The sequence below is a fragment of the Empidonax traillii genome, unplaced genomic scaffold, assembly GCF_003031625.1.
Source record: "Empidonax traillii isolate 1590-97213 ecotype Southwest subspecies unplaced genomic scaffold, ASM303162v1 scaffold74:size2480735, whole genome shotgun sequence".
NCBI classification, from domain to species: Eukaryota; Metazoa; Chordata; class Aves; order Passeriformes; family Tyrannidae; genus Empidonax; species Empidonax traillii.
Window position 1 is genome coordinate 2,222,762 of NW_020955267.1, and position 25,368 is coordinate 2,248,129.

Sequence of the window (25,368 nt, forward strand, 5' to 3'; positions counted from 1 at the left end):
AGTGCTGGCAGGAAATAGTGGATAATGGGATTTGATACCAGCAGATGCTGGTGTGGCACTGTAGTGAGGCTGCAGTGCCAGGTCAGGCAGTCGGGGCAGGACTGTGGACCCCCCAGGTGACTGGCAAGACCCACAAGACACCTGTTGGATCCATGACAAGACTTGGTTGTTGTAATTTCGGTGTTATTGGTTGAAGTGGTGGTTGCAGTCTGGATCTGTCAAGGTGATGGTTGAAGCCTCAAAACTGTTATATACCCTCAGGTTCAGGTGGGAATGCCTCCAATACCTCCCCTGGAGCGGGGAATTTTGCACTGGATGATGTAATACTGTGAGTCATGGTATACTAGGGAGTCTTTGACACCTTCTAAGATTTTGCAGCTGAGTCCATTATGGCTCATCAAAAAGAGATGAATACCTTCAGGCTAGGTGTGAATGTTCGGTGGAGTTATCATAGCTGAGTCATCTATGTAAGGTAAAAGAAACACTACCCCACCTCTTCGGGTTTGCCTCTGTCCTTATCTTGTTTAACACCCACCTTGTAGGCTGAGGTGTTGGATGTGCACGCCTTCAGCCCCTGGCCTGGGTGGCCACTCTGCAGATTGTTATCAAAGCACAGTGCTGATTGAGCCATGAGCACTGATAGTCCAGTCTCTTACAGCACCTGGGTGGTCATTGCATGTGGTCGAATGTTTGAGTGAGTGAATCACTAGCAGTTCAGTCTCTTTAAAGGCAAAACACCAAAAAGGCATATTTGGAGGAACAAGGAAAGAAAAGGTGATACCAGAATTTTTGCGTAACCCAGGACAAAAAGTATTTTAGCATTATGCAATTATTTGTCTTTTGGCTTATTAGCATTGTTTTGAAGTAAGTATAACAGTGCATGTATGTGCTGTTTCTAACACAGGGCTCTATTTATTGATATGGCTGTGACAACCCACATGTTCTTCCCCCTCCCCCATTTCTTCATATTATATGTTAAATAGAAGTACATCAAGTGGCCTTTTCTCCTTCCCTGAGAGCTCTTTAGTATTTACTATCCCATGGTGTTCTTTTGTCAGCATGTTCCTTTCAGCTTCTGATGTTAAAAATTTCGGCTTCGAACAGTTGAAAAATTGTGGCAAAATTTTATTAATCTTTCTATCTTGAGAGGTGTTAGCTGTGTATTGACTTGCCTTTTACAAACTCCATGAATAATGTATTCATGTGAAGAGAGATGTTTGAAAATAGGGATGCTTGAAGTGTGCATTGCAGCACACACAGGTCTCCTGTCATACTGTCAGTGTCAGGAAAAATACTCTGAAGTCCATTGCTGCTAATGAAGAACAGGAGTCTTAGCAAGCAAGAGAGTTTGAACCCATCTTGTTGCAACTCAGTGTGAAAAATAACTTTATTCTTGTAGATCCACACTAATAACCACTCTCTGTTGAGCCTGTTAGCCTGACTTTCTAAGGTTTGGGGGTATTTTTTAAATTTGTTTGGTTTTTGCTCCATTGTTACTATTTCTGAAGCTACAAGCTCTTCTTTATGACTGTTTAGGTCCAGGTGCTATACATTACCTTCTTTTACACCAAAATACCAGCTGATTTGTTGCTAAGTATTTGTCTCTGCAAGAATGCAGTTCCATCAGGTGCACAGGAAGACTGAAAAATGAAGCGCCTGCTTAGCACAGGTGTGTTGGGGGCGTCTCAGCAATCCTCCAATGCAACATCCTGGCAAGCTAATTATAGCAGCTGAAATGTCTCAGTGCATGGCATGGTAACAAGCAGTAACACCCATCTGGCTGGACTGGCTGCATCTAAACCTTGCTGATGTTCTCTCTCTCATTCTGAATCCCTTGCCTGTGTTTAATCTCCTGTACTTTAAACACCTGTCTATCTGGAATGTGTGAAATATCCCTACTACCTATGCTAAGGTATTTGCTCACCTGCTCTGCTTAGAGAGACAGCTTTCAAATAAGCAAGATACAGCATTAGAGAGGAAAGCATGTAAGCATTTCACAATAACAGAGCAGGATTTAGGCAGTAATTCATCAGACTAAATGGTTCTTAGTATCAGAATGATGAGAAGAGAAAATGCGTTAGCAAAGTTGTGATCACTGTTGCTGACAAGCTAAGAATTATATATAACCTATTTCATTTACCATGTTGCCCTTTGTGTTTGCATCATTACCATTCTTGCTTCTCTTCAGACAATAAACTCTTTATGGCCAGCAACTGTCATTGTTAGGTATTTGTATAGTGCCTGGCACAATCAGAACTAAACCTAAATTGAAGCTTCCTGTTATTGCAATGAAGAAACTTTAAATTTTAAATTAATTCTGCAGAACACAACAACATTTAAGGGTGAGGTGGGGGCACCAAAATGATACCTAGTGCTGTTTTCCATATAAGGTGGATAGCACTGCCCATTTCTAAGCTTGCCTGATATGTCCCACTGTAAGATCTTGTCTTTAATTGTGGTGCTCTGAAACTTCGTCTGTTTGGATTCATGTTTTCTGTGTTTATTGTTCAGTGTTCAGAACACTTCAGGCAAGGTGAATTATTCCAGACAAAACCAAGGCTGGATTAAAAAAAAAATTTTGTGCATTTTAATATCTGCAGAACTTTTAGTTTAAATCTCTGGATCTCCCATGCTTTGAAATAGCAATTTGAAATTTAAAGTTTTGTCCAAGCTTGATTACACAATAATTGTTTGAAAAGCTTCAAATGAAATATACTCAGCAATACCTGCTAGACCTTCTAAACTTCCTGAAGGTTCCCTCCCCACTGAGCATACTAAACTGAATTTCTCTGTATTTGGACCCCTAGTGTACTCCTTTTCTCCTGTGTTCTCAGTGGCCTGGTCCTTGATGGGTTGGGGACCTATCTGACTTCAATACTGAAGGGGTGGGAATTCTGCCAAGGTATGGAGAACATCTAGGAGAAGGAGGCTGTGAAATTTGTACCTGGACATAGTTTGTGAGAAGACACTGAGAACCATTCAGATGGAAGAACAGTTGGCAAAAGGAATGGACTAGGGAGGGGAATAAAACTGGAACCACTTAGATAATAGGATATGTGAGGAATTAAGAACGGAAGTGTGGAAAAACAGATCAAGTAACTGCTCCTGTGGAAAATTTCAGGTCTGAAATGGTGTGTCTCATAGGCCAGAACTAGTAGGGAGGCCAGTGCTGCACGTCTGTCAGAATGAAACTGTACTGAGAAAACGAAGGAGAATGACACCTGAAATGCAGAAGCTCGAAGTGACTAGGAGAGAATAATGACACGCAGATGAGAAGCAAGAATGAGAAAGGATAGAGCTGAGAAGGGATGAGATGAAAGTTGATGGCTGCTTTTGGAGAAGTGGGCAAAAGCCTAGTGTATAACCACTAGAATTTAATTTTGTCCAGAACTTGAAGTAGGAATTAAAGATTTCTGAACATAAAAAATGCTTAGGTGCCTTGTACTACTAAACCACAAAAGGAGTGACAGCCTACTTCAGTTGCAATGTTAGTTCATGTTCTGGAGTTCCGTGAGAAGATATGAGGTTTGTAGTCCTGAACAAGCCCATTTTGAATGTAGCTACTGTAATGAAGCTGGTTTGTAGTCGTTCAAGTAATTGTGCACAAATTCTGGTAAAAGAGCATTATTAAGCTATGCTTAAGTTACACCTTTAAGTGACTTAAAAACTATCACCTTTGAGATCTAGGGCAGATGCAGGGCTAGTTACTCTTTTGTCTGTGTCCAATGTTTCATTGGCTATATGCCTTCCAGTTGCCACCAAAGTGAGGAGGACCAACGCAGGTAAGTTTTGGTTGCTGTTTCACCCTAATCTTGGTGCAGAACTGGGTGTTTTCACTGCTAGAAGGTAACACGTGATCATGTAATTAAAGGAGTTATAAACTTAATTCTGACAGGGCTTGACTGGGAGGCCTTTGCAAAGTTAGCTTTTCAACGTTTGTAGTGTTTTGTGACCTTCTTTGTTTTTTTTTGTTTTCCCCAAATGTGAACCATTACACTGCTGTAGTAGATCCATTGTGTAGTGCATTTAGGCTTTCTTCAGTACATCAACAAATAGCATTTACTTGCAGTTTGGTCCTTCAAGAAGATAAGTAACTCAAGAAGAATGCTCAAAGAAAGAAACAAATACATATTATACGGTTAAAAACTCACAGATAACTTCTTTAGAGCTTGATCTAGCAAACATACACCTAATATGATTTTAGTGTGTTTCCTTGTGTGAACAGTTTGCAGGTGGTTGGGTGAGAAGTTTCTTTTGTGTGTGGTCAAGTTTGGTTTTGAATTTTATAGCCAAGGTACATATGCTTTTGTGTTGTGCCTGTATGTATGTATAGAGAGGGGTACGGGTTGGCTTAGTTGCAGAGTTCATGATGACTGGAGAGATCCTCTGTTCTCTGCTCAGTGTAATTGATTATTGCGCGTGGATTTAATTTTTCACATGGCAGGAACATGATGTTGCTTTCTTACTTCGGGATTTTTGTGCTTCTGTGAATGGAAGGGTTGTAATTTTCATGCTGGCATTTGAATTCGTCTCAAGCAGAGTGGCTGTTGGTGTCATGTCTTCCACTGCTTTATACAATTAGCACAGGTTTTTTGCATCTGAAGATTTCCCTTTGCTAGCAGTTTCCCTTTTCTTAGTACATGCTTTATCCCATTGACATAGTGATACCTTTTGCTCTTTTCTCGGCTTTTAATTGTTTCTGATAGTTTGTTTGGGTTTGTTTTTGTTCTGTTTTTTTTTTTGCCTCTTTAGTTAACAAACCTGAACTTGGCAAGTGGAGCTATAAGCAAGGGGAATGCAGCTGCCCCACAGAACTACCGGTCACCACTCAACAAAAGAGGGTCACTGTGGGCTGTTCAGTCAGACACTCATAGAGCTGACAAAAGATCTGTCTCTTCAGCAGTCAGGTAAGTTAAAATTGCTGCTCTAGCTTTTTGAAAAAGAATGCAATGCACTCAGGAGCTCTTTTGTAATTTGTGTTTGGCTTCTTGCTTCACCAGGAGATGGTGGAGTCACCTGGAAGTATTTAATAAATGTGTAGATGTGGCACTTAGAGACATGGTTTAGTGGTGGATTTGGTAGTGTTAAGGTTGGATTTGAGGATCTTAAAGGTATTTTCCAGCATAAACAATTCCTTGATTCTATCTAAGAGCTTAGTAATGGTTCTTCTTGGGTCTGGAAACTAAGCCTATGAAAATAAGTATGTTGCCAGAGCTGTTAGGTTCATGGTGAAATAAGGGCCCGGATGAACATGAAGAATAAGAGGGAAATGTCTGTCTTTGATTTCCCTGCATCTTTAAGTTCAGGTTTGCTGGTGTTGAGACATATATGCAGAACACAAACCTAGATCTGATGCTGCAGAAATGTCCACTATGTCCTCATCTTCATGCTTTTTTTTAATCAAGTTTAGATTGTTCAAAGATGGAACAGCATAGTTAGAGCAGTGTTTACTAGATTTTCTTTCCCAGATGGCTTCTTTATGCTCTATATTAATTTTGGACATTGGAATTTATAGCTGATATGCTCATGGGAATCAGGGCAGAGGACTGTGATTCTGCAGTAAAACTGTTCTTCCTGGGATTGAAAGAGCAGCAAGATGTACTCCCAGGAGTCTGGATCTTGTAGACTAAGAACAAGTCAAGCTTGCTGTGGTAATTAGGCTGAATACAAGCCCAGAACTGCTGGAGATTTGAGTTCTTCCTTTGCCACTCCAGTAAATATTATTTATTCCTTTGCTTAAGCTTTCATTTTTGTATTTTAAAACAGAATAATGAAGCAGAGCTTCTCCAGTACATGAGTTTAGGACTGGAAAGTACTGTGCACATGAAAACACCGGTTCTTGTCATTGGCATCTGAATGATACTGGAAAATGGAGGGAGGTGAGAGAGGGAGAAACACAGCACAGAAGGCATGTGACCTAAGTGGTCATCCTTTCCCAAATGGCTCCTTCAATAGGAGAATTGTAATGGGATTTGGAAAGCTCAAGAAAAATTGTTCTTGTTTCATCAGTCAATGCTTTTTACCCTGCCTAAAGAAGAAGAATGTGAGAAATGAATTCCTGGCCTGTTTCTGTTCCAGGACAATGTTTGCCTCTGGGGTTTAAAGTTATTGAGAGAGGTGGTAGTGATTCTGCTCTTGGAGCCCAGCCAGGCAAGCTATTACCTAATCCAAATAAAGAACCTATCCAATAGGTGTAAACTGCATTTTCTTCTTACACGACTTGGGAGATCAGCAACATGCAGGCTGTGCTAGAGCTTCCTTTCTTTTTTTTTGACTCTGCTTGCACCTTTTCATGGGCTCACAGACATAGCTGCAAACCCCACCGTTTAATGCCCCAAACTCTGCTCTGAATGAATTCCAGGGCTGTGCCTCATCTAGCACTGTGTGCATAGTTTAATGCCTTTAGTTAAAATTTCTGTTTTATTTTCTACAGCAATCTGAAAATGCTTTAGAATTTTCCAGTCACAACTGATAAAAGATTCCATCTTCAAACCTTTTATGAATCATTTATACTTTCAGTACTTCAGTTGCTCTGTTTTTTATCCTCAGAGAAAGTGAGAGAAAGATGTCTTAAGACTCTTTATTGAATTATTTTATCTTTATGGATGCTTTTATTGAATGGCCAGAATAATGTGAGTTAAAAGTTTTATGTAAATCTGGACAAAAAAAAAAGGGATTCTTGAGGGAGTGCTAGATTACTTGGTCTGTGAACTTTTATGAGAGAATTCGAAAAGGAATATCAAGGTCATGATATATGGAGATTGCTATCTTGTGTTGTAAATGCCTTTTTTGCTACTTGATTAGTTCCATTGGAGCAAGCAGTTCACAGAGGGTCATCTGATGGGTGTCAGCCTGTGCTCAGTGCTGGATAACTGAAGAAAAGCTTTCTGTTTTGTTCCATTAAGGTTCTGGTCTATCATTTGCAGAATTCGGCAAGAATAAAAATGTTTTGTAAATGGGTTTCTTATCTGGCTTGCACTTGGCTCCAGTTCAAATATCTGCCTCTGAAATGCAGTCCTTACAGTTTTTGTATGGCTCTGTGGTAAATCTAGGCCATTTTGGTGCTGCTGAGGTTTGTTTGAAAATTTTGGGTTGATGTTTGCAGTCTGTAGGATTTGGACTATTCTTGTTTACAAATCTTTCTCCCCTTTAATTCCCACTCTCCCAGTACTGACTTATCTAAATGTTTCTCAGGACTCCTTTTGTTGAATTCTTTTGGCTGTATGAGGTGAGGTGCCAAATTAGTAGTCCACTTGCCAAAAGGCAAAGGAGGCCTTGGGTTTGTAGAATGGAGACAGAGGACAGTTCTGGGTATGTTAAAATGTTATTTTATAAATCTGCACTGCTGTGCATTTTGAGATTTTTTTTTTTGGCCACTTTCTATCAGCATTGGCGCTATTCCCACTCAGATGATGGCTTAGCCTTTCTCTACACCTCAAACAAAGAAGCCTGCAGAGCTCCACAAGAGGTGAGATATTCCAAGTTGTATGTGGGCTTACTTTTGACTTCTGTAACATGGCTGTCAGCATCTGCCACATTTACTGCAAACCTGCCTTTGTTGCCCTCTGTACATCATTGAAGTTATGCCAAATGGGTTTTCTCCCTCTCTTATCCTAGTCCTGTCTCAGTGCCCTGTTTCAGTTCTGTCTCAGTATACTGAGTTCTCGCTCAATTATTTGGGTAGGGTTGTCACCCCTTCACATTGTGCTGTAAAAGCACTAAACGTGATTACATGTTTTGTAGTAGAAGTATTTAAGGTTGCCATGTATTATTTTACCACTATTTTAATAATGTAATCTAAGGACTACAAATATGAAAGTGATTCCTCATTATTCAGTGAAACTATCAGTCACTGAAGCCAAGACCGTCCTAGAACTGCTCTTGATAAAGCATTCTCTTGAATGCATAATAAAGGTAAAAAATCAGCTGTTTAACAGAGTGAAGCTTGTTGATTGAGAACATAAACTAACTTTAAAGTACCTGTTGGCAAATTGCTGCATTACCTCTAGTAGTGGGAACAGCGGACAGAGGTTAATAGAAGCTTCTGGCACTGGAATTTGCAGCTGTTATGCCGCTTATTTTTGAAAGAGACAGGGGATTTCTCCTCCAAGAATTACTTCATTTACTGCTAGGGGTACAAGTACTACACGTTCTAGATTTCAGATGTTCTGTTCTGGTCATACTAAGTATATATCCTTTGGACTTGTGAGGAAGAATCCCAGATGTCTTCTAAGAGATGTTTTCTGCAGTGGTGTATTTGGCTTCTCTAGTTTCACTGAATCTTTGAGTTTTACCAAAAAGACCCCAGACAGCAATCATAGGCTAATTGTGTTACATGTGTGTTGCCTTGTAGTTCTGGGTTGATTGTGACTTTTATTCTCTTCCAAATCATTTGTTTTGAGCTCCCTGCAGTTTCTTGCAACGGCAAGGCTGCCTGACTGCTGTCCTGTGCTGCATTTGCCAAGTGTTCGGAGCCTATTTGTTTGCACAGCATCTAGGTGTAAGGGAACTTGGAGGCTCTGCTGCCCTGATGCTTCTGGAGGAAAGCAGCAAGCACTGAGGGTACACAGTAAGCCCTCAGTTCAGTTTGAGCAAACTGCGTTGACCGTAACACCTCCCTGGCTAAGCAGTACAGAAGTGCCAGAGCAGCAGCAGCCCTGAGCACCGAGTCCAGCCCTCTGCTAGCATAGCCACATGTCTGTTCCTTTTTCCCCATAGTGCTTGTTCTCCTCTCTCTTCTCTTACCTTAATGCCTAAAGTAATTAAACTTCTTTATTTGTGGCAGAGGATTAATTGAGTGATTTTTCTGGTACCTCTGTCTGACTGCCTTGGCAGCTCTGTCATGTTGATTCTGCCTACGGTCCTTGAGAGGCAGCACTTCTGAGAGCTCTGAATTTAGAGTTTTATGCTATTACCTTCTGCTCAGATGAGGTTTGAGGAGGGCAGGCAAAAAATAGAACTACTGCCTGGGTAGCTGTATGTTCTTGCAACTAATTCTGTTTGTAGTTTGTGCATGTTCTTCCTCTACTTATGCAACTGTGAATATTTGTGCCTGTAACAGCCTTCTCCTACCCCAACAACCTCTTATATTTTTTTTTTTTTTTATTTCCACACACATATTCCAGGGTCACCAGTGATAACTTGTTAACCGGCTGACTTGTGGAAGTGACTTGGCTGACTTAAACTTCAGAAATGCATTGCTTACCTTGTATTTTTTTTTTCTATATATATTTTGGTCACACTAAGGAAACTTGTGATGTCAGGGCCAATTGCTCTCCATCCTGCTTGAAAATTGCCCTGAGCCTCAGCGCCATGGATTGGCACAGTCCTGCAGGATCCCTGCTTCCCACAGCTAGGCCTTGGCTCTGACTGTCTGGAGCCTCCAGGAGAGGAAAGGCAGAAAGCTCGTGACTTGCCCAGACAGTCTGAGGCCCGGCCCTGCAGCCTCAGCTCCCCAGACACTGTTGAGTCGGACTTGGCTGGCAGCCGCTGCACTGTTACTTTTCCGAGGTAATAAGTGAGATTAATCACAGGACCCTTTCCAGAGGCAAAGGGGGTTTGTGCTGCCTGGAGGGAGACTGTAGGAGCCAGTGCTGGGGCTGTGAGCCGGAGGCGAGAACTGGGGCCTCGCAGCAGGGCAGAACAGGGCACTAGTGGAGTTGTGTGAGTGTAGACTCTCTGCTCAGCTGCTTCTGGGAGGCTTTGCTAGAGCTGCAGCCTGGTGCTTCCCTTGGATGGGCTGTGGCTGAGCACAGGCACCACAACGTCTACATTACCTGTATCTGCTGGCCTTGGACAATTATGATTTTTGCAAATAAAAATTGGAGAGGGGCAGTTTTCATGTTGACTGCATGACTTCCTTCCAGAGAAGAGATGAGAATCTTTCCTACTGTTCCAAGCAAACAGCCCATATTGACAGGCGGATGGGAGTGATGGGGGTCTTGTACCTTCTGCCAAGCCAATACTGCATAATAGTTTTGTGTTTTCTCATTAGAGCTGCCTCCCCAAATTGACCTTATTCTAATGTAAACATATGATTTGCCATCCTAGACTGGGCTACTAGTCTCTCTGGTTGTCATATGCTGTGCTTCGGAGCAGCTATCACCATCATCATCAGTAGAAGCACAGAGAATGTTCTGATGGGCAGCAAAGAAATTTCCTGTCTGGGGGAAAACTTGATTTTGCCCTCCAACAGCTAGCAGCTGGCTTGTAGTTCTCACAATACTTTGTTGTATGTAGTCTAGTGTGGATGTTGTTGTTAATCATATATTTCTACTTTCTGCAAAATATATAGTCTTGTTGAGCTGTAGCAGTGAGTTCCACAGGTGAATTTCATATTATGCAAAAGTTTCCATTTTTCATTTTTTTCCAAATTTGCTGAAAGCCTCTGTACCTGTAATAAGATTACATGAAGGCAAACAGAAAGGCTTGATTTATTTTCTGCACTATTTATCCTCTATCTTTCTATCATTTCCCTTCTTGTTTGTCTCTCCTAAACTAAACAGTCCTATTCTTTTCAAATTCTAAATGGAAATCTTCCTGGCTCTCTAATAATGGTCTGGCTATCTTTATAGAGATGACAAGAAATGAAAACAGTGCATCAAGTAGGAGTAAAACATTAGTTTCATGTGAGTAATACTAGTGTATCTTTATTTTCTAACTCAACTTATATATACAAATATCTTGTTGGCTTCTGATCGTGGTAAAGACTGACATTTTTATTAATATGCACTTGTTTTTCTTTGATTATTGCAGTAAATGTCAAACTGAGCAACAGGTATAGGCAGTTCATTTTTTCAGTTATTTTTTTTTCTTTTTCTTTTTTTCCATTTCTTTAGTAGTGAACTCTCCTTTTCCTGCTTCCAGCTGCCACGGGTGGATTTTGTTGGCTGTGATGGAAGTCACTTGCTGTTTTCTGTTCTATTAAAACCTAATTCAATATAGAACAAGTTGAAATCTTTTAGTGTCTTGCGCTACTTGACTTGTAATCTCCCCCTGTTATCCCTGATTTTGGATGTCTTTGAAATATGCTGTGTAAGTTCTAGGTATTTCATGTTGCAAAGTGACCAGCAGACCTGCTTTTCCTCTGCATTTATTTAAATCTCCCATTAAAACAGTTGTTTTCCGGAGTGGTATTCATAGGGTTAATGTGCCTGTAGCTCCCATGGGGGGGATCTACCCTGCTGCTTATGGCCTTCTAGGAATGAGGGAACCCTGTAGTCTGGTGCTCTGTGGGAGTGGCTCTGGCTTCAGCAGCCTCCCTCTCTAGAGAAGTTCTGAAAGGGTTACAAGGGAGCCTTGGCTGTTTCTTTGAGCTATTTGGAAAGGACGGGCCTCAGACAGCTTGGCAGAAACCTGGGGCCCTGTTTTTTCCAGCCCAGCCCTTCCTTCTGCACAGAGCTGTCAGGGAATCCCACGAATGTCTGGTTTTTCCTCTTTTTAAAATCTTTTTTAAATAATGTTTTTATCTATCTATGACTCTTCCCCACACAAGGATCTCAAGTTTTATACATTGATTGGCCCTGCAGGTAGTGAGGTATAAAAGCTGTGCTACCATGCCATAGCTGTTGAAATTAGTTCACATTGTGCAGCTGAGAAGGGCATTGGGAAGTTTCCCAGAAGAGTGTCCTTTCTGGCATTGATCTTAGGGCAGGTCCATCTGGCTTAAGAACAGAGGGATTGAATGGGCCCATCTTTGAACTGTGCTATTCCTGTGGGTCATACTTCGAAATCTTGGAGCTGCATGTTCCGTATCCTCCCTACCAGATATACAGAATGCTGCTTTATAAAAATGGAAATCCCCTTTGTAAGCCAGGCTTATGAAAGACAAGGTGGGGTTAGCAGCTCTTCCTTCATTTGCCTCATGCTCTCCAGGACTGTATTGAAGTTGAAGTTATTGTGAATATTTTGGAGGTTTGCAGGTCTGCCCTGTACCTTTTCACCTCAAGAAAATGGAGGTGTCTATAGGGTAGTGTTAAAGGGGAGTTTGATTACTGGTGAGAGCAAAGGTGTTGAACAGCTGTGTTGAAGACATTGGTGTTGACCAGCTGAGAAAGAGAAATGAATCAGGATTATGATGCTGGAAGTAGAGTGTGATCCGAGATCCATGCAGAAAGCCTGTCCAGAAGGCAGCCCTCATGTGGGGCAGTTCCTGGACAACCCTCTGAAGTCAGCAGCCAAAGGGCCTGGAATCAAGCTCAGCTGAGTTAAGGGTTTCAGCGACCAAGTACAAATGCCACAGCAGGAGGTAGCAAAAAGGGCCAAAGGGTTTTCCTTCCTGCTAGGATTTGTTTTGGAGCTACCTTCCATTGTACGGTGGAGTTTCCACCACCAGTGCACATTCATTTTTTTCCATCCAGCCCGAGGTCGTGCTTTAGCTTGGCTTGCTCAGGATGAGCATGGCATTCTTTTTGGTGTTTTATACTGTGATATAAATGGGAATTCCCTGCAAAAGCACAAAGAAACCCCTTTCCTATCCCTGAAAGTATTAGTGGGCCTTTCCTGAGAAGATCCTGCTTTTACCTGATTTCCCCCAGCTTTCAGGCTGGTGAAGTTTTGTAGCTGACACCAGAGTTTCTGAATTGCATTCTGTTGGTTCCATGTCAACCTTTTATTCTCCAGGGTTTCTCTGGGCTGCAGTTATCAAGCAGCAGCTGTTTGTGAGCATGCAGGGATTCAGTGTTTGACAAAAACCTCTTTTAAAAAGGGAGGAGGGGAAAATGTAAAAAAGTCAGGATTATTTCAGTTTCTCTATTTGGTGACAGCTTTGCTTGGTGATCCTTTTGACTATCTTATAGGTGTATGTATATTGTGTTAGTAGTACTTTCTGAGTCTCTACCTAACACTGGGTACTATCAGCCATTGACTAGTTTAACCAAAATGCTCTGAGTAAGAGAACTTTGGTTGGTAATGAGCAAGAAAGCATTTTGGTCACTTAGAAAAGCTTGTTAATAGATTGTCCAGAACCAGTGCCAATTATGAAGGTTTTTAAGTGCACTGTTAAAGCTAGGCTATGCAATGTCAGGATGGAAATACCAAGAACCCTTTACTGAAATCAGGATTTCATTCTGTAACAATAGTTGAAAGATATCTTCTTTAAAAAAAAAAAAAAGGGAGGGGAGAAGGAGGAAAAAAAAAATAGTGCTTCATGATGCCAGTTTCCAGATATGCTCTTATTGCACACACTGCATTTTTATTAACATTTCTTATCCAAGTACTGTTCACAGCAAACCAGGTGGGGAGACGCCAAGCCAGCCTGGCTAATCCAAATCTACTTAAAACTGGCACTGAGACAACAACCTTTAGTAAAAGGAGTTTCAAAGTAAGAGAACGTTATCAAAGACATTTTTTATGTTGCAGCTGCTGGGTGGTTGGGCACTGAAACAGGCTCCTCAGGGAAGTGGTCACAGCGCCAAGCCTGCCAGAGTTCAAGATGCATTTGGACAACACTCTCCGGCACATGGAGAGATTCTTGGGGCCATCCTGTGCAGGGCCAGGAGTTGGACTCAATGATCCTTCTGGGTCTCTTCCAACTCAGAACATTATATGATTCTATGTTGCTTTACTTCTTTGCTTGAATTTCAGATTGCATCTGGTTCAGTAAATGTCTTTCACTACCCTTTCTATCTTTCTGCTATCTGGCATGTGGGATTTAACTGAAAAATTAGTCAAAGAAGATCTGGCAGTGCTGCACATGCTATTGGCCGCTGTCTGTCAGGGGTGCTTAGCCTTGGCAAGAGTCATCCTTTGGAGCAAAAGGGCTGTGACTTAAGTGGTCCAAACCTTTTGTATGCATAAAGAATTCTTTATTTGCTTGTTGTTAGGGAAAAAAAAATAGAATCTTCTGTCTTTGGTGTTGAAAATATGAGTTTTCTTCAAAATTCAGCTCAGAAAACTTTCATGTTTGGTAGACCATGTGAAAAGGAGAAGGAAACCTCGAGTCTTGGACCATCTATTTCTTTTTTGGTACCGGAATAAAGATACTGATGAGTAAAATGAAGATAAGCTGACACCTCTTAGCATTTTGAAAAGTTGAAGATGCTGAGACTTAAAAGTGAGTAAATGTAGGAATTTTGTTTCTTGCTACTGGTACTTAGAAAAACTTTTCAATTTTCACATTCATATTCTGAATTTAAAATTAGAATTTTTTGTTACTCATTAAAGTTTTGTTACTCATTTTGTTACTCCTTAGTGTAGTGACTTCTACCTCCCAGGGTTGTTTCTTAGAAGATCTCAAACTGTGGTGTTAGAAAAAACTTGAAATAACTTGTTAGAAAGTGTTCTGTTCAATAAAATTCTGATCTTGGCTCCACCAGACTCTTGGGTGTAAGATTCTTTGACAGTCTCATGATGCTAAAGATTTTGACTTCTCTGAAATATCTCCTGGTGGATGATAATTTGAACAGCAATGAAAGGCTTTCCAATTCAGGCAGTCAACATGGCAAAGAGAACACAATCTCAACTTTTGTGAAGAAATCAATAAAGGAAATGGTGTATGAGGAACATCTAAGCACAGGCTCTTGAAACTCTCAGCCCCAAAAGTGATTCTTCATAGACTCCGCTGCTCTTAAAATGTGGTGCCTTGATAAACACATCTCTTTCCAATAAAGAACTTCATATGATATATCCAGAATATTTTCCAAGAGAATAAGATTTTAGTTTCTACTGACAGTGATCCCACTAGCCTTCTGTTTTCAAAATTCCATACCAAAAAATCAAGGGAGCTTAGTTATCCCTTATGAGCTGTTCAAAAAAAGGCTGTCTATTAAGATTTTTTGGAAAAGCTGCCTTTCATAGAATTTGGTTTTGAATACTGACAATATGCTTATCTTTCTTCAAAGTTGAAAAGCCTCAAGAAGGAGCTATGTTTTAATGTACAATTAGTTTCACTGAAAAATTCAGAGGAATAATAATTTTGTCTATTATTAAACTTCACAAATATTTTTAAAATTTTAGTTTATATAAATAAACACATATAATACATTTTAAAGTATTAAATAAAGTAATAGGTACTAATAAAATAATTTTGAAAACTCAGTTTTAATAATTGGATTATTCTGGTATATTTCAAGAAACTTGGATCCAATCTATTTTTAGTCATTTAAATATTTTGTGTTTTTTTGTTTTGTTTTTTTTTTCTTCAGGACATTGTTTGCATAACTGATTTTGTTTTTTTCAAAGGTCAGAGTCATGTTTTCATTTGTTTCTGAAATTCCACTTTCCTGCTGCTGATACTTACCCAAATGATTTAAATATGAAAGTATCCTCTACTATCTGTGTAAATAGAACAAAATTAATGCACCGATTTCTAGGTTGTTTTGAGGTGCAAGAGATAGAATGTGATTCATGTAGTGCAATGGTTTTCTTTATTGATATTTTCTAAATAAAAAAAAAAATGTTACCATATTACGATCTCTAAAGCATTGCAGAACCTGAATATGAGTGTAAACACTGTGTTCCTGAGAAGCATTTCTGTGAAAGGGAAAAGAAATGTGGTGCTGGATATTTTGCTGTTTGTACATGCCTTCTGAAATTATCTGAACTCTTGATATCATGTAACTTCAATTGTGAACTGTCCTGATCATTGCTGCAAAATGCATAGTTGTTTGGATATTGTTTGTCCAAATCTCACTGTGGTGTTTATGGTGTGTATTGTTTGGTAGCAAAACTAGGAAACAACTACTCTTGTCATTTAGTTTCAGGCTTTTTCTAACACTATTACTTTCATGTGAGAGCTTGCTTAGTGTCTTATACTCCAGCTAGTCTCAAGGACCTTAAATACAGTACATAACATGAAAATTAACCTCTTAGCAAATGTTACTATGTTCACCTTGAGCCTTCTGGAGGCCATGGCTGGATTCTATTTTCTCTACTACAGATCAGTTTTTCTGTGAAATGTACCAGTTGTGGCCTTTGAGAAAAGTCTACTCTATTTAGAACACTTACTGAAACATGAAAGGCATCAAGTATAAAGAAGCAGTTTATAATATAGATTTCTCGTTGGACACTGTTGTTATTGTCCTCTCTTGATGTGCCTTATCTGTACTAGGAGGAGAGTCTTTAAAGGACAGTATTCCACAAGTAGTTGGAACATTTTAGTCTGTCCTTTTATGGGTTTAGCATCTGCATCTTTGATGTGCTCATGTTCAGAATTACATGCAATCACTTGATGAAATTCCTGAGATAGTGATTCCATGGTTCCCATCTGTGTTCCTGAGTCTGGGAGTTTCTGACTAATTATACAATTTTCTCTGTACTCATAGGAAACAATTCCACTTTGGCTCTAGAAAAAGGGATTGGGTTGGACTGGAATATAGGATTGCATAACTTTTTTTCATGTTTAACCACAAATTCCTGTGAAAGCTGTTGCACTTCCTCTGAAGATACCTACTCTTGGCTTTTGGTTTCCGGAGTCAGTAGAAATATTCAACACCCATATATAGTCCAAAAAACTTAGCAATTGAAAGACTTGCACAAAATCAGTCATTAATGAGTCCAGCAAAGTTGAATCCCTAAGGAAACAGCACCATCCCTAGATTCATATTCTTCTCAAACCTCAAGGAGAAAAGATGGATATAGTATGCAGTTGGGATGACCAGCCAGGCTGGCACAACTGCATCATAGACTCTTCTGTCCATGCTGGAGGAGGAGATGTGACAGATGTGGGTGCCTGTTCAAATGGAGAGAATCTAAAAGCTTTTTTCTAGGTGCTGCAAATAAAGCTAGGGCTTATAGTCTCTACCTCCTAGCCTGCAGTTGTAGGCAGATAGAAATGTCATGTAAGAGACTTCAGGCACTGGGTGATCCAAGTAAGTTTTGTGCAACTTGAACATCTTCTGCAGAAAAGGTCTGACAGAGAGGGATCTTTTAACGAATACTAGACAAGTTTGGGAACTGCCTTTTAGAGTGTGCTGTCTCATCTCTTAGTACTATAAAATATAATTATGGGAACATCCTTTTACTCATCTTCCTCTAATGACAGACTTCGTCTGTCATCAGGTTTATCAGTTTCCTGGAGAAAGATTTTCTTGACCCAGTTTACTGAGGTAAGCCTGAACCTTTTCTGTAGTTTCAGAGGTTTAATCACAAATTTCCTGTTCTCTGTGTTTAATTGTGTTCCGTCAGCGGGTCTGCTTTGTCAGCACGTGTGTTGCTGCCTGCTGGGGAAAGAGGAGACAATTGAGTGATTTGGGACTCTCCCACAATTTTCCACTGCACCACCTGCCTTGGAAGTGCCTGCAGAACACTTGGTGTTAAAGTGGTTAAGTGTAGCAGCTCCTAAAGAAGCTGAAGGGGAGGAGTAATTCTTGCCTGATGGGTGTTCAAAGGGAGCAGAGACTTTGATGTTCTGTTTTAGCAGCTGCCAGGTATGCTGCATTCAGCCCTGTTCGGCACTTGTGCCCCCAGCCTTCGTGCAGTGTGTTCTTTACACTGCCAGAATGGAGAGAAGGAAATAAAATAAATTTAATTAAGCCAAGAGTGCAGGCATTAGCAGTAATGTTGTTTTGTTATATTTTTTACTTTGAGTGCCTTGTGCCACATGTCAGTGAGGCACCTTACACTTGCTTGGGCCTATTAGAGTAATAAATTTATTTCACTTCAGGTTTTTTTGCCTTTCTAATTGCTGCGTCCTACCTCTTCTGCTTTGTCTGCTCCCAAAATAATCAGTAATGTTAATCTTTCGTCCTTTAATGCCCACATAAAATGGGCAGAGATTTACATCTGTGGTGTCCCAAAACTCCTTGCTGAGTCTAGAGGGACTAGATCATTTTTCTGATGGGGATTGAGAGAGACAGAGAAATGTGGTGGCTAAACTAAGGTTTCATATAAAGTCTCCGTTAAAGCAGGAACAGACATCACTCTGCTATATCTCCTGGAGGCAGATAGCTGGGAGAGCTTCCCTTTTATTCACTTAACTCTTCTCTGCCAGAAATAAGATGCTGTAACTCAGTTTATTTCACTAATACTTAATTTCTTTATGATAATATGAACTCCTCTGTGATTTTTCTTATTAAAACATTGGATTACTGGAAATGCTGGAATGTGAGCTTTGTTTTCAGGTGTAGAGTTAGATAGATTCCAATAGTAGGAGTGCAATGGGAACTATATCTGTATAGCTTAAAACAAAAGACCAGCAAGGAGGCCAAAATCATTTCAAGCTGGAATGGTCTTTTCTGGCAAGGCAGTACGCTTCTGTGGTATTAATCCTTGGAGGACAAAATGTCAAAAAATGGGGAGATTCTTGCTCTGCAGTACTAGCTTTTCCAGGTAAGGCTTTATAAATAGAAGTCTTTCCACTCTTTTCTTGCAGTTCTTTATAATCGAAATCTGGTATGTCACACCCATTTTTGGAAGCAATAGAGGGAGACAGGCGCATGGGAAGTTTTGGGAAGGAGATGGCACTGTTTGTTTTCCTTTTTGTACCAGTGCTGACTACAGAATTTCTAAAATATTTTGTCTTTCCGTATTAAAAATCTATAACATCTAAATCAAAATTGAACCTGCCATTCAGTTCTGAAGTTATTTTTTGGGCTAAATTTTCACTATTAACCAAATATTTGTTCTTTTCTGAGGAGTAGTTTTCTGCAAGTAAAGTATCTGTGGAAGATTCTTAAAAGGAACACTACAGACCTGAAAAACTTCTGTCAGTTTTAGCTTAAGAAAAGCATTGCTAGTAGTTTGTGCTGCCTTGGTCAGAACAATGAGCACTTCCATAATGTATCATCTGTTACCTCTAAGGAAGCTGGGTGGAGTGAGGGAAAAATAGCGCTTACTTTTTAAACTACAAATACAATACTTTGTGACCATCAATGAGGCTTGCAGGGATTTTAAGAAAATCAGCTAGCACGCAGCCCTGGTATTGCTTTGGTGTCAGTGTGCCATGCTGCTCTTAGGATAGCTGAAAATCTGTATATTGCTTTTTCTGTAGTATCTGTCTGTGGTCTCTATATAAGTAGCCTTTTTTTCTTTTTTCTTTTTTTTTGTTTTAATTTCCTGCCATGTGTATGATAGGATGGTCTTGCCTATGCAGCATATACAGTGACTGGGTCAGCTTCTTCAGTAGGTAACAACTCATGTTATAGACTTAAGAAAGTATGTGCTGACATAGACGCAGTTACTTCTTCCCTTCTTTTTCTAACCCGTTGTTAAATGTTCAGGGAGCCACAGCAGGTGAGTGGATCTTTTTACAGGAGGAGGAAGTAAAGGAATTTTTTCCTTAACTCCAGCATAACAAAACCGTAAAAGGAACCTGAGGAGGAAAAAATTCCAGTTTAACAGGTGGGAGATCACACTCATCTACAGTCTATTTCATGTTATACGTTGTTACCTTATACATCTACTTGAGGGACAAGGAAAGCAGAAACTATCTATACATACAGAATTGATTTATAAAATGGGGAAGATAAGAAAGCTAGAGGCACCTCCTTAGTCAGCGTGTAAGGGCCATCGGGCCTAAGGGGCTGTGTAAGTCTATCTTTTTACTGGGAAACTAGTTTAGCTTCATTGCATTGGAGCTAGGTTGATAAATTTCAGTTGTTTAAGAGAAGAGGTCTCTTGAGGACCTTTACTCTGCCCTTTTATCAGTGCTTGGGGAATTACTCAAAAACAAGAGACTGTTAGCCACAAGCATACAGCCTCACAGCAAGGACCCAAGGAAGTGACCTTCAGTTCTTGTTTTGTATTTTTGTCTTGTTTTATTTTAGCAGCTAAATATTATACACCTTTAATTGTGTTATTGAATGGTAATGCAGCAGATGAATCTTATCAGTGTCATGCTGCTACTCTACCTCCTTTGCCTGGAACATTTATCTTAATTTGACTGTGTCCAGCTAGCTCTCAGGTGACTCCACAATCTATGATTAGGTCAATTTGTATATGCTTTCTCTGGAAGTGCTGAACAGGTTCTGGCTTTTCCTTTAGGTATATATATTATAAAATGTAGAGCTGTAGAGCTTTTCTGAACTTCTGTTATCTGGCTATGATTCTGGGGCTTGAAATGTACAGACACAGTGTCAGGGAACTGTAAATTCAGCATGCATTGTTCTTGTAGACAGACCATCTAAGCTGCCAGATTTATCAAGTCTTCTCTAAGAGACTCTCATAAGATCTTCATCTACCACATAAGAATGTGATAGGTCTATCGGATGTCAAGCAAAGTTGGTTGCTTTCATGAATTTCAGTGCAAATTTTGTGTAATCTAGAGGCTTGACACGTTCTTTAGAGGTTTTTCTGTGTACTCATATTTAATATTTAGACAACAAACACTCAGAGTTAGGTGCATGAGATGTCTCTACTGCATGGTCGTATAGAACTAAAAAATTCATTTGGGCCTCCAGTGGTGTGAGACCTGGACAGCACAACCCTGGGGATGTCCTTAGGGCCCTGTGGTGTGTATTTTGGGAGGCTGATGGTGGCAGGGATATCTAGCTCTGGGTAGGGACAGTGCTTTAAGTACTTTCCTTCATCTCATGAATCCTAACCCTGCAAAACTCAACAGCCCGGCTTTTTATTTGTTTGTTTATTCTTCTCAAGTACTCTAGGTTTCACCAGTTTAGCCCAATTGTAACTTTTCACTTGCCTCTTGGGACTTGGAGAAGGAGCCTGAGCTATTTTCTTCATTCCCCATTTTCTTATTCATTGGTATCTTGCAGCTGCTGCTTGAGCACAGATAGCAAGGAGCACCACACTGTGGGAAGGCTTGTGCTGGAGGAAACTTAATGGAAAATATGAAAGAGAAAAAAATGTGTTTGATGGACTTTTAATATAAAAAGGGTGAAAAAAAAAAAAGAAAAAAGGAGGAGGGGGAGATTTATTCACTGTAATAGGAACCAAATGTTGGCTGGGACATAGCTACGCTCTCACTCTTTCCCTGTAAACTTCATGAGTGGCTTTTCAAAGGAGTCATTACAGGGTGCAGGGCTAATTTAGTGGTCCTGAATTAACCCCTGCCTCTCTAGGGAGAGGTGAGGAATATGGGTTTGCAGGAGAGATTAGTGATTTTAATTACAGACCTAGTCATAAGGATATTCTAGACAGATAGCAGTGACCATTTACTGTTTTCATCCTCATGCTACTGCTGCTATCCGCCCGTAAAAAGCAAAGTCTGCTTGCATAAAGCACTAAAAAAGGCATTATGGCTAGAAATAAATAGAACGCTTAAGTCTGTTCCAGTTTGGTTTTCAATATACTTTTCTACAGTGAAAGAGGAAAAGTAGGAGAACATAATTACAAATCATGTTCATCAAGTTGATCCACTTGATTCATGCTAGAATTTTACACTGGAACCTCTTCAGTGAGGGATACCTTTCCCATCTCTAAGTGATGCAATACTGCATCTAAGTTTCTGTTACTTTGAATTCTGTGATGTGTGTATATTCACCCCAGAAAGTCTGCCTGGGCTAGGACAAGTGATCAGATTTAAGATGGCACTTAACACATGTTCTATGTCTGAATGATTTACTGTCAGAAAGGATCTAGACAATACAGTGAGGTAAATTCACTGAGTCCACCTGCTTTGTTTGAACAAAGTTTTAATTAAGTCATACTTTAAAATTGGGGGTAGAGTGTGGTGTGCATGTCAAAGTTAAGTAGGTAATCTTCCCCAAAACTTCCTTATGAGAGCAAAATGATACCAGATCTCTGTTTTAGTCTTACCGTATATATGTCTTTCTGTTAAAATACTTTTGCAGGCTCTGACTGTACTTGCAGGTGTGGAAATACATGCAAGAAACATGAAGTCAAAACCACCTTCCACTCAGTAAAGCTCACCCCTGTGTTTGCACTAATTGAGGGTAGAAAGGATACGTGATTTTTAGATCACTTGGCAGAGATGTGCTCAGTTGCCTTCATTGCTTCTCTATTGACCTGATGAGCCACAACAGGACAAAGACACTGAAGTTTGCCGCTAGCTGGCTGTTATTTATCTTCTTGATTTAGCCTTTCTGCTAGTGAATTTCAAAGCTGCCATGTGTAAAGAGAAGAAATAAAATACAATGTTGTTTGCCTGCCAAGTATTTTTCAGATTACAGAGACTGACAGTATTTTGTAACTGGCATGGTGCCAAAGACGGTGGGTCTGACAAAAATTGGCTCCACTGAAGTGTAAATATTTCATTTAATTTGCTGAGACTGGCAAATTTAGTGCTTCTGAAAGTAAGAGGTTGATAATGCCAGCAAAATCCAGGAATAGTAGAGATAGGTTAGGCCTTGCCTGCAGGGGTTTTTCAGTGCTCCATTGTTTCTCACCCTGCCCTTCCCCTGCTAGACTGTCACAAGGCTATTTTGATGCATCTCATTTCTAACCTAGAAGGTTAGACACAACATTCACGACCTTGTCTGTATATGGAGACCTAAGATGTAAAATGCACTAAATTCCTGATCTGCGTTGCCTTGGTTATAAGAAAATACTTTTGCACCAAAACCCAGGTTTTTCAATGGCAGGAAAACAGCAAGTTATTTTCAGAAGCCAGGGAGCAGGAAATAAATTATCCAGCAGCATATACCAGAAAAGAAGGAAGCCCATGGACTTTGATAGTACTCATAGAATAAAGTGAAGGAGCAAGAAGGCAGTGGCCTTTCCTTGTATAGCTATTGTGCATGCACATCTGGAATAATAAAGTGGAAAAAGTTCACAGAAAAGCAATATGCAGTCAAGGCCAGAAGGGACTGAGCGGAGGAAAAAGAAGGGAATTAAGTGTGCCAAGGCTGGCTGAGCTCAAAGGAAGGCATAGCTCTGGTAGTGAAGGTTTAGTCCTGAAATAAGAGGAATGTCAGACGATGAAACAGAGAAAATAAAAGTTTAATTGGCAATCTCAGGAAAAATTCTTGACACTGAATGCGTACCTGCCCGTGGAGTTGTGCAGCTGAGTGTGACACATGGACTCCTACAGCCACTGCAATATGTGCTAATCCTGCACCACAAGGAGATGAGTTGGATGCTTTTGCTCACGTCTTTGTTTCTGAATAAAATTCTTGTAACAACATCAATTCTCTCAGCTGAAAGGGGGAATTGTAAGAATAGCAGAGGGGGACTCCTGACATTTGCTAGATATTATGCATATTAAAATGTGCTGGGATGCTTGAATTGTGCCTCTGGTAGCTATTACAGTTAACCTGTGAATGGATCTGGAAATTTTAGTTAAATCCACAAAACTTCTCATGTTCTTTGCCTAAACCAACTCACTCCCAAGGCTTTTCACGTGGACCTTGTACATCTTCTGTTGTCTCATGGCACAAAGATACTGATGGTAAGAGCTCGTGGTGTAGGTAGAAGTAGCTTGAGCTGCTGGGAAAGTGGGAAGCTGAAAAACTAGGGCTGAAACTGTTTCAAGATGCCTCATCACTAAGAAGGGAAAGCTTAATTGATGGTCTGGGACAGAAACGCTCCTACATCTCTGCAACTCTTCTGCCATGGGAGACTGTACTTGTCACTTTGAACTGGATTTGAACCCAGAATGCAGTTCCACAAGTTTATAGTGCCAATGCAGCCTTAAAAGGCTGCTCATTAACTTCAAAAGCTTTTCTTGGCTTCTCTTGCAGAGCACAAAAGCAGACTGCGGGTCAGGTGCTGGCACCCTCATTTTATACAGGACAGCTGCCTCCTGCCCCTTCCCTGTCTCTGTGGACCTGCACCATGGCAAGTTCTGGACAGCTCCCTGTGCCTCAGATCTTTGAAGTCCCAGGCTGAGCTCTTTTAGGAATGTTCAAAATGCTTTGTTTGACTCTGGTGTTTTGGGAAACCATTTTTCTTTACGTTGGTAACATAGCTCCTGCTATGTTACAAAGCAGGGATCTTTTAGAGGCTTGCATGTTCCAGCAGTGAGAGCTACAGCCCGTGCTAAAATACAGACTTTTGCTAACTAAACTACACCAAAGTCAGTCTTTCACAGACACTCCTGATAACAGTAGAGGCCAAGAGCAAGCTATCCTCAAAGACTTGTTGCACTATTTTTCAATTTTTAATTTATTGCTTTTGAAGCTGAGGGGAGGGAAAGAGGGAGAAAGACAAAGAAGGGCCTGGAGGCAAGTGGCCCTGTGGGAGGCCCAACAGTCCTGCATCCCAGCCAGACCCCCAGCATCCTGGGCTCTATCCCACTCTGTTTATCATTGCTCCATAGCCAACCCCAGTCTAGGGCCTATTGTTAGGGATGGAAGAAGCATGTGGTGTGCCAAAGAAAATGTTCTGTGTTTTTCTGAGTGCCTGAGCATAAGTCAGCAGGATCCTGGGAGCTGCCATACTAGACAGAATCATTAGTTACTATGCCAACTACTTTCTAGCAGCTGGTGCTCACAGAGGATTTGTACTGAAAGCTTTCTAGACTTGTCATGCCACCTGAATGCCCTGTGGGAAAGAAAACTGCTGCCCAAGATTGTCTGACATTCTATGGCGAGATGGGACCAGTGATTTCTAAATGCACTGGTTTCCCTTATTACCAGCAATGGCCCTTGTTCATCCTAAGCTCCAGCCTTGACAGGAAAAGATGCAAAAGACTTTTATTGTCAGCTTGTTTCCTTCTTTAAAAGGAAGATAATTCTTTTCTGAGTTTGCTAGACCTGCAGCTCTACTGATTCCTGCTGTGATCCTATCAGTTCACAGACAACAGGGTTAAACATAGAGGAATATTCTTCCAGAATGCTGAAGCTTCATTTACACAAGTAATTTAAACCTAGTTTGCACTGCCTTTCAATGGGATGTAGCCACTTTTCAAATACTTCAAAAGTGCCTGCTTAGTGAGTGATATATGGGGAACACGGTGTACTTCGTGAATTGGTATTGTTGCCTGCCACACAGGAGCTGGTATCAAACAAGTGCCCAGGTGTGCCATTGAAAGAAGGCTTCAGTCGAAATATAAATGGAAGCCTGATAAGTAGTATTTATGAGACTTTAAAATCCTTAATTTTTGGGGGGACCATTGGAAGCTTTAAACCCAGTTTGTAGGTAAATTACGCAGTAAAAGTTATATTCTAAACCCTTCTATTCTTGCATTGCTGTCCTCTCTCCTGATTATTTTCTCATAGCTTCACTTTAGTAAATATTTTTCTTTGTGCTGTTCTCTACTGTTATCTTTTAATATCTGGTATTACTCATCCCAGCAGTTGCCTGTGTTATAGTAAACCCTGCTTTGTCAGATGTTTGAATAAGTTCCTTGGGAGTGGTGAGTGCTGGAAGTGTGGGTTATCATTGCTAGTTACCAGTGTCATTCTTTTAGTACAGACTTGCTGTATGTCATATAGTTCTTTGCAACTATGAGATTCTCAGTAACTGGTGTTCTGGGCTGTAGTCTTGTCTACAACTTTAGTCCTTGGAATTCTCTTCAAATATTTTTGACTGGGTTCCAGTCATAATTGCATGGAGATGTGGTGACATCTC

At 40.4% G+C, this 25,368-nt stretch overlaps 1 protein-coding gene across 8 annotated transcripts in view; it reads left to right on the forward strand.

The window, feature by feature from the left end:
• The window catches only part of TTLL5 (tubulin tyrosine ligase like 5), a 133,822-nt gene that overhangs the window by 76,665 nt on the left and 31,789 nt on the right, over positions 1–25,368 (forward strand). For 6 of the 8 annotated variants that reach the window (XR_003570892.1, XM_027880804.1, XM_027880806.1 and 3 more), the window contains one exon: positions 4,753–4,907. The exons of 1 other annotated variant lie outside the window; for it this stretch is intronic. Coding sequence is in view for 6 of the 7 variants with exons in the window: in XM_027880804.1 (XP_027736605.1) it covers positions 4,753–4,907 (155 nt within the window). In the remaining variant the exon portion in view is untranslated. Of the gene's footprint in view, positions 1–4,752; positions 4,908–5,766; positions 5,880–25,368 lie in introns of those variants that run through there. One more of the 8 variants, XM_027880810.1, reaches the window with a different exon arrangement.